The sequence below is a fragment of the Danio aesculapii genome, chromosome 18 (assembly GCF_903798145.1).
Source record: "Danio aesculapii chromosome 18, fDanAes4.1, whole genome shotgun sequence".
Classification (NCBI taxonomy): domain Eukaryota; kingdom Metazoa; phylum Chordata; class Actinopteri; order Cypriniformes; family Danionidae; genus Danio; species Danio aesculapii.
In genome coordinates this window covers 45,871,663-45,881,662 of record NC_079452.1, presented here as the reverse complement: position 1 = coordinate 45,881,662, position 10,000 = coordinate 45,871,663, and the positions used below count along the sequence as shown (strand labels likewise).

At 35.5% G+C, this 10,000-nt stretch overlaps 1 protein-coding gene across 1 annotated transcript in view; it reads left to right on the top strand.

Moving 5' to 3' along the window:
* megf11 (multiple EGF-like-domains 11) overlaps positions 1-10,000 on the top strand; it is a 254,354-nt gene that overhangs the window by 210,747 nt on the left and 33,607 nt on the right. The window contains exon 16 of the mRNA XM_056478777.1: positions 1,982-2,116. Coding sequence (XP_056334752.1) covers positions 1,982-2,116 — 135 coding nt within the window. The remainder of the gene's footprint in view (positions 1-1,981; positions 2,117-10,000) is intronic.

Sequence of the window (10,000 nt, the reverse complement as noted above, 5' to 3'; positions counted from 1 at the left end):
TGCAATTTAAAAAGCTATTATATTTAGTGTGTCAATTATTTCTGTGATTACTCCAGTCTTCAATGTGACCCTTCAGAAATTATGTGTCTGATGTGCTGATTTGGTATTTAAGAAACAATTATTATCATTTTAATTTTTTTAAATATTCAATGTAGAATGTGTCAAAACAGCGTAACGTAGACAAAGTTCAGTGTCACATTATTATAACTATTATTATTAATGTTAAAAACAGTTGTGCTCAGTCTCAGTGCTTGACATGAACATCCGCCAACCTGCCAATCGCAGTTAAGTTTTAGCTGTGGCGGGTAAAACAGCCGCTCCCACTAGCCACTTTGGCTGGCTGAAAATAGTTTTTAAATTCTAGTTTTCTTAAAAGTAGGGTTCGACAATAAGTATGACCCAAATGCCATCTTAGAATCGAGAAGCAACACTACTGACAAAAATATTTGTGTTTATGCGAGCAAAAGAAAGTAGATGAATACCGTATGAAAGGATGATCTTTTGCACGGACAGACTGTTTAAAAAGCATGCACGCTTCTGTTACCTTGCGCGAAGCAACCATACCCGAAAACGCTACTCAGTTCTCTTGGAAATAAACTGGCCTAAAAGTGATGCTTGTGCATCCAGAGTCCTGCTGTTCTCAAGAGCTCCAGGTGTTTTTTAAAAAATGTCTTTCGGTAAGCAGCAGCAGTTGTTTTATCTATTCTTTGAACAGATTATTAATGGGCCGAATGTTAACCGTGTGCGCGTGATCATCCTTTCAATATCTTATACAGTATGTTTTTTACCAGCTTTCTTTTGCTTACAGTTATTTTTGTTAATATGGTTTAATTAGCATTTCTTACAATAACATTGCTTTAATAGGAGATTAACGCCCCATTTATATTTAGTTAACTGATGATCTGAGATCTTTAGCCAGAACAGATTACTGTGCATAGTTTTAGAGACATGACAATAACTCTTTTTTTTTTTTTTTGTTGTTTTTTTAAGAAAAGTTTTGTTGAATAAAAAGTGCATGTACACAGCTATATTTTGTTTGTTTTGACACTTTACTTAAAATTTGTGACTAAGAAAGAATAATTTTTTTTTTGGCATGGTCAGAAATCAATTTGGTAAATCCTTAATTTTGAGCTCTGAAAAGTCTCAATAAAAAGTAATTGCAGTGAAACATAACCAATTAGCTCAAGCTCATTGTGCAAGCTCATATACAACACACAAAAAGTGAAATGAGAAGGCATGTGGATGTAACGCAAAATCTAAATCAAGTAATTTTAGCATGTCAAGGTCAAATTTATGCATATAAAATATATTACCCCAACAACAAAAGTGTGGCTAGTGAAAATGGCGAGTGGCTAGTATTGTTGGAAAACTACTAGCCACAATGGCTGGTAATCAAAAAAGGTAATGTCAATCCCTGGTTGTGCTGATTAATGGAAACCTTGATACGTGGTTTAATACACCATTGAGTAACTAGCATTTAATAGATTTGAGTTTGAGTCAGATTAAGTTTTTGGATTTGATGTTTTTTGTAATTTTATTTTTTGAGAATTGAGAATTTTGTTTGCCATCTGTCTAAAATAATACTTTGAAGTTTTTAAAGTTTTTTTGGTTTTGTTGTTGTTTCAGTTAGCTTTTATTAAAAGTAGCTGTTATGATAATATGTAGTTTAAGTAGTTAAGTGTAATAACCCTGCTGCTGAAAACAAACATATAATTAAAAAAAATTTAAACTAATAGTTTTTAGTATAAATGTTTTGCAAGTTTATAAATGCCTTTACTGTCACTTAATCATTTTAATGTATCCTTGCTTAATCAAAAAATCACCCATAACATTTAAATCTTATATATATATATATATATAAATCTTTCCAATTCTATCTAATCTGTGTTGTTGTTTCTTACTTTGCCACATAATCTTTCTTTCCAAATAACTGTCAACTGTTTTGTTCTTTTCCTCTTTCTGTCCTTTGCCATTGTGACAGTTTGTCCTCCAGGTTTCTACGGGCACCGCTGCAGTCAGTTATGCCCACAGTGTGTGCACAGCACTGGGCCTTGTCACCACGTCACGGGTCACTGTGAGTGCCTGGCCGGCTTCTTTGGCTCGCTCTGCAACCAAGGCAAGTATAGCTCTCAGTCCTCTTCCTCTGTTTCTTTTTTCCTTTCTTTTTTTCTTCACCACAGACATCTACAGAGGTTAGATCTACATAGAGAGAGGAATATACACATCACTCTCAAACCACTTTTACTATCTAAATTACAATATTTTTAAATTGGAAACATAGTTTGACTGAATCTGTACATTATAACATCAATTTCTCATCGTAATTGGTCAAAAATAATGCTGTTATCCTTTGAAATGTTTGTTGGTGTATTGAAAGGTGTTGTTGTGAAATCTGCTGGTTTAAATGTCATGAAAGTAACATTACTGTATATAATAAGGATATACACACAGGTTTTGTCAGAAGAACAAGAGATTAGTTTACTGTCAGAAATGTGTCTTGAATTGTGCCACACACTCATAAAAGCCATGCTTTGGGTGTTAGCAGCTTAATTAGCAAATATGCAGTTTGGGGCTTTGCTCTGTGAGCAATAACTGTCCTAAAATTAGTTCTGAGATTAGTCTCAATCAACTGTATATGTAACTCATGACGTATGCTTAAAATGACTTTAGGATAACTTCAAGTAAAACTAAGAGACTTTGAAATGTACGACACATAATAGACATACATAATATCATCAGAGCTTTGAGTTTAAGTTAAATGAAAATGCAAATGTATTTAAATTATTGTTGGATAAAATCATGTTGGACCAACTCAATTGCATTTAATTGAGTAAACAGTTTTTTTTGTAGTTGGTGCTGGTTATTGGATGGAAATCCTGCCCTCAATTAAACTGAGTTCATTCAATGAGTTATTTTTGAGTGCATACAGTCCAGACAAAATAGCAATATTAATGGTTATTATTCTCCATAGTTGTGTCCTGTCGTGTTTTCCACATCCATTGTAGACTCTGGGATGTAGTGATAAGCTTCAGTAAAATTACAAACTAACCACTAGTTATTTTTCAGCAATAGTGGCTTAATAACTTTAAGCTGTTGTCGAGTTACCTTTCTGTATAATGTTTAGAATTTATAATATAAAATATGTATTTTAAAGAAATCATTTGAAACTAGAAATATATCTGTAAACTCTGTGTATAAATATATAAATTATAGTACATTTATAGTACATACAGCACACAATTTTAGCATTACTGAGAGATAATTGTAATTATTTTAACAGTTTGAATTACTTCAATATACTTATGTTATTGCAAGTATTGTATTTTTCACATTAACTATATAACTATAACTATCTATAACTATAATAACCCTGAAACATTACCAAAAGTAAAATCATTTTTGATATTTTCTGTGGTGAAGCCAGTGAAAAATTTGGCTTGGGTTTTTAGCCTTTCTTTCTTTTTTTTTTTTTTTTTTTTATTTGGATGATTTTAAAGATACATGATTTAAAAAATCATAAGCAATTGACTCTCCTGGGGTAATTTAATCAAACTGTAATGACATCAGATGAAAGGTCTTTTCTTCTAGTTGCTTTTTTCTCTCCTGATTAACTAGAATTACTGGTTTTTCGGATGCAATTATGTGACTCGAACTGTATTTCGCAGGAAGCTGTCTGTATACCAGAAAAAATATTGTTTACATGCATATTGTATTGTGGTTCTTTAGGAGATTAAGCACATAAATGATGCACATAAGTGACGGTTTAGCCCTTAACCTACCTGTCATGCAAAATGAGCTGTTCTCGACCCACATGCCACATTACACTTTTCTGTGTGTGTGTGTGTGTGTGCCATTGGCATCATGCCCATCCGCAGAAAAACCACGCTGACTCTGCGCCTCCGCCGTACTGAAAATAATTGGCATTATCACTGACACTCTGACAAATAACCTTCAGAGAAAATCTGAATATTGCTGAGCTCATTCTTCTGAGCGAGACAAACACCGAAGAGTCAGGTCGATATCACCGCTTTCCGTTTTTGTGGAGCTACTGTGGAAAACCAAAGACATTGCAGAGACCATCATTTGTTAATTTCCGCTAATATACTTCAAGCTTCCAGATTTACATCGAGGAGGTCTGTAATACCTGGAGAGAGCTTTCTATTAGCATTCTCATTCATCTCAATGGCAGTGTCAGTGCTTTGGCTTGTAACCGACTCTCTGAGTGCGCAGTTTGAAATCTGCCATTTTTGGCTGATGGCATTACTATCTACTGTAACATAATGACATGCCTGCATTATATACATGTTGCTTGCAAAACAAACTTATTTCGTCAGAAAGCATGACAACTGTCAGTGGGGAAAATATGCAAAAATGACATAATTCAAGGGCTGGTTCACCCCACAATCAAAATTGTGTCATCTCTTACTCACCCTTGTGTCATTCCAAAACCATAAGAAACGAGACAGATATTTTAATGAGACTGAGAGATTTCTGTTACCCCATAGAAAGTCAGTTTACCCAAAACTCTGATGTTTTAAAACATTCATAAGCACCAGTGCTTTATATGAGGATCAGATCTAATTTGGGCTTATATTTACATACAGCTAAGAAAACAGCTTGAGAATTCTAAATTTTACTAGCTATGGTTTTGAGAAAAATGTCAGTGTTGGTTTTATTCCATAAACCTCTGATGTCATTTCAAATATACGATTTATTCAAATAACTAATTTTTTGATTGTTTTGTTATGATTGAAAGTCAGGGTTATTACATCAATTATAGTTTTTTTTAACTGCTGTAAAGTTAAAAACTTATTATTGTGTGGTCTAAAAAATGTTAAATGCATGCCTAAAAACATGCCTTTTTTTTAACATTGTTGTCCAAAAAAAACCCATATATATTATGAGTGTGATGTTACTGGAATACCATATATTATATTTAAGCTGTTTGGACAGAACTGTGTGTAGGTATAGTGTGTCCACAGTCAAATTGGGGTGATATGAAAGCAATAAGTCTCTTTTCATGAATTTACTGAGGTTAAAATAGGATCCAAGTCCCTCCCATTTTGAGGCTCACCGCAATGTGACGTAGGAGTGCGGTTTCCCCGTCCACCAAATTGATTGACAGCTGCACATTAACATGTCTCAGTAGTAACCGAATAATCATATCAACAAGACAGGATGTGCTCAAAGCAACTGGGATTAAAAGATCTGTTCACCTCTCTGTGATCATCAATCATCATTAAATGTGATCAAGAATGAGTTTTACAAGTTTGAAACGTTTTTAAGGCATGCATGTTTGAAATGAATTACTGCAATTTTACCCCCTTTATCAACATAGCCACATGTCAGTACAATTTTAAATAATTTTTTAATATAATTTGTAGACGTTAAATCAGGTTTATTCATCTGTCAGTCACTGTGCTGTTTATCTGACGCAGCTGAGGCGGAGATTGAGGCACACTCTGACAGGCAAGTGGGAACAGTGGGTGGGGAGAGCTAGCATTATAGGCACAGGCAACAAAAACAGCTTTACAGACACATTCTGGAGACACAAAAGACTTATCTTTAATCTTGAAAAATGGGTAAAATAGGTGTAAGAAATTATTGGTTTAAATGAGTAAAACAAAAATATAAATTAAGAGAAAAAAATTTTTGCAGTGTGTTCTTAATCTTAATCTATCCATGTTTACATGTACAACGTTTAAATTTTGTCAAGCAAGATTACTTAATGTGGGCAGCACAGTGGGTCAGTGGGTAGCACTGTCACCTCACAGCAAGAAGGTCACTGGTTTGAGCCTGGCTGGGTCAGTTGGCATTTCTGTGTGGAGTTTGCATGTTCTCCCCATGTTGGCGTGGGTTTCCTCCAGATGCTTCGGTTTCCCCCAAAAGTCCAAAGACATGCGACATAGGTGAATTGAATAAACTAATCATGCATAGTGTATGTGTGTATGTCTTGATCCTCCAGGTTGGGAGTTGAGCATTGGGCTAACGACCCACCTCATAAAAATTTGATGTTACAAAACACCAACATGGTGTGGCTTGATATCAACTTTGATATAAACAGCCCTGGGAGTAAGTAAGTAAGAAAGATTACTTAATGTGCGTGAGCTTCTGCGAGAACCAATGAGCTTTCTTGTCAAGCAGGTACGGCTGATCTTCAGTTTATATTCACTGATCCGTGTTTATATGTTAATTAAGGAATTGAATTATGACCTCTCTTCGGAAGACTTTAATTTAACTGCTCAATTTATTCATTCATTCATTTTCTTTTTGGTTTAGTCCCTTTATTAATCTGGGGTCGCCACAGTAGAATGAACCGCCAACTTATCCAGCATATGTTTTTTACGCAGCGGATGTCCTTCCAGCTCCAACCCATCACTGGGAAACACCTATACACTCTCATTCACACACATACAGTACGAACAATTTTAGCTTACCCAATTCACCTGTACTGCATGTCTTTGGACTTGTGGGGGAAACCGGAGCACCCAGAGGAAGCCAATGCGAGCATACAAATTCCACACAGAAATGCTATCTGACCCAGCCGAGGCTTGAACCAGCAACCTTCTTGCTGTGAGGCGACAGAGCTACCTACTGCGCCACCGCATCGCCTGCTCAGTTCATATTATTTTATTCCTTTTTGAAGTTTTTAGTGAACAAACTTTAAGTGGAGGCACAGAAATCTCAAAGACTTCAAAAATCCTCATTTCTGTTTCAAAGATGAAGCAAAGTCTTGCAGGTTTTGAATGACAGTAGTGAGTAAACAATGACAGAATCATTATTTTGGGATGAACTAGCTCTTTAAGACTCCTACCAGCAGGAGATTGACCAACCAAACCCTGATGCCTTGATTTACTTGTCCAGTGGATCATTTCTCTACTTTGGTTTTCACTTTTTTAAAAGTTATTCAAATGCAGCTCCTATCTGTCCTCACAGACTAAAGCAGAACTCTAAATATTGACACCTTGTTGACTGTCGTATCGACATGATTACATGATCCAGAGCTAACTTTAAGGTCAACGAGGCATATTTCCAGCTCAAAACTAATAAACCCCAAAACTCACTTCCCGATCCGCAGCACCCAGCTGAGACGTCCAGATGAAATATGAATAGACCATCTCATAATAATTAACCAGTCTTTTCATGAATTAAGGAAAGGCGGCATGAATATATAGAATTCACTTTCATTGCTTTCAGAGCTGTCTTGTGAATAAATATTTAATATGTTAAAGCAGAAGAAGGAGAAGGTTCAAGAAAAGCCTTGTTTTAATTTGTCCGGATCATAATTACTGGAAGAAAGGCAGGTCTCCGGGGGGATGTGGCTAGCCCACATACCTACTTTTTTGTAGTTTGGTCGATGTCTGCGTCCTCGGATGTCTTGAGCCCACGTTCAACCATCTCCGAACGAGCTAATGAACTACAGCTAGTCACAGTTGGAATGAAACAGAGCCCGTGACACTAGCTAATAAGAGGAAGCTTTGAGTTAGTTGAAAGTGTTTCCACAGCGGAAATATAATTATTAAAAGCCAGTGGCACAAAGATTTTTAGCTTTAGCTGCACCTCGATGGACAATCCGTCTGCCTGGAACATCTGAGTTCATTCTGTGACAGTATTTCAAGAAACCATAGATGTGTGTGTTTTCTTTCATAATAGAAAGTGTCCACCAAAACAAACAGAGAGAAAACATTATGGGCTTTAACCTAAACGGAAGTTTCTAATTGAGGCGAGTGTCAGAGCGTGGTGAAATATTCATTTTATTAAAAATGAACACATGCTCTATTTTTAATTTCGTAGCACATCAGTCGACCCTGTTCTTGACGAAGCTGGCAGAGATGGATAATTGGACAGTGTGACAGAAGCACATGTTTGAAGGGTGATCAGCTTTGAAGTGCACGCAGACACATGACTTACAATCACTCCTACACGTGTCACTCTGGTTTATCATCAGTCACTACTCACGCAGAGCCGTTGCAGATCTCGGAATCACATGTCTTAACATCTGCGATCTGTGACAGGTTTTAAAGGTGACGAGCAAAGATGTTACTGGGAAGTTTAAAGGCACATTATGTAGACTGTGAAAACGTTATAAGATCAAAACATCATGGCAGCATATGGGTTTGTGTTAAAGGGATAGTTATCATTTAATCTCCCTGCACTTATTCCTATTGTTACAGTTTCTGTTGAACACTAAAGAAGATATTTTAAAAAATGATGAAAACCTGTAACTATTGACTTCCATGGTATGTGTTTTTCTCATTAAAGGTTTTCATTTGTCTTCTAAATGAATAAATTTTGGGTGAACTATCCCTATAATGTCATTATAAAAAGGCAATTTACTCTAGGACAGAGGTGTCAAACTGCCGGCCCACGGGACATTATCAAAAATATAACGAGATTCGGCCCGCCAAAAAAATTATTTTTGAACCACTATCATTGTTGTGCAGTCATCTTCAGCCACTTGTGGTTTTGACCTGCCATCTAGTTGACATTTAAAGTACTGCATTCAGATTAGTTTTACTTTCATTTTCTCTCAGTGTGCGGTCCAGAGTAACACATATTCGTTTAAATTCTGTGGCTGATTTAAAACGTTGAATTATATATCCGTAAGTGCTCTATTTTTACTAAAGCTCTATTTTTGTAAATATTTAAGGTTTGTTTGATTATTATCAGTTTTATTCCACCTGTATTTTGTTGTACAAACGCTTCTTCATGGCTTACATGTTATGCTGGTGGTGTAACAAATATGATCAATTTTTTAATATTTGATTCAAATGGTTTCATTTAATAGATTTTCATCATAAGCTTATTAAGATGTGAATAAAAAAATTAAAAATTGTACTGCTGGTTAAATTGCACTTGTTAAAGTAAAGGTAAATATGGACATCCTTTTCCCATCTCTTTTTACAAAAAAAAAAAGAAAGAAATTGAGAAGAACAAGTCACCTAAGTTACCCAAACTGCTTTCACATATAATTGTTTGGGACAGAATAATAATTATTATGCCTATTATTTGTACTATTTTTATAGCAATTTAAACTACCTCTTCAATATGTACAACAAGAAACAAAAAGCTAGAGTTTTGACTGCATATACTCCATCTAACACTCGCCATACACACAACCACAGATATATTTCAGCAGCTGATTTGTGACACGATAAACATGCTGATTTGCATTATCACTGGTGACGGGTAATGCTTGAAATATAATTGTCATGTATGCTGTCCTAAGACGCATCATTTATGTCGGGTTTCCACTTTCTTCTTGTGCTTGAATGTTAAAGCAGCCCTCCTATGAATTGTCAGTCACTGAAATGGCCGCCCGCCAATTTGAATTTCAGACCCCTGCTCTTGGATGACCCTATTTTTGATTTTAAAAAAGAGGATGGTGAGATGGGGGTCTAGTGGGGCAATACTTGACAAATGGGTTTACCGTGAAACTGTTACTGAAATTTAATACATAAAGTAATAATAACATCCTTTCCATTAAACTTTTGGCCCTCAACAATTGAAAACAAATTTTTAAAAATGTTAAGAATTGAACACCTTTTACATGACCATGCCCGTAGCCAGGGGGGTTTGGGTGGTTCGAAACCAAAACTGCATGCATTCGAAAGAACCACCCCCCACGGCCAAAAGGTCCAGAATTTGTCCTTTAAATTATGTTATGTAATTTAGTTTTATATAATATATCTATTATATAAATAATATCATATATTTATATTTAATATATATATTGTAATAAAGTGTAATTTAAAAAAAACTATGGCCAGTAATTCGAATCCCATGGAGCCTCAAAGCCGCAATAATGTGATGCGAGTTACGTGACATAACCCACTGAGTGGTAACATTTGAATCTTTGATGCGACATCCGTACTGAAATGGCCAAATTGTGACTGAGGACAGTTGAATGTGCTGGCCAGTTTGTTTTTTGTCTAATAAATGACAGTAGGCTACAGGTTTTTTACTTTAAAACTTCAACAGATTCTTATTTTTTTCCTAA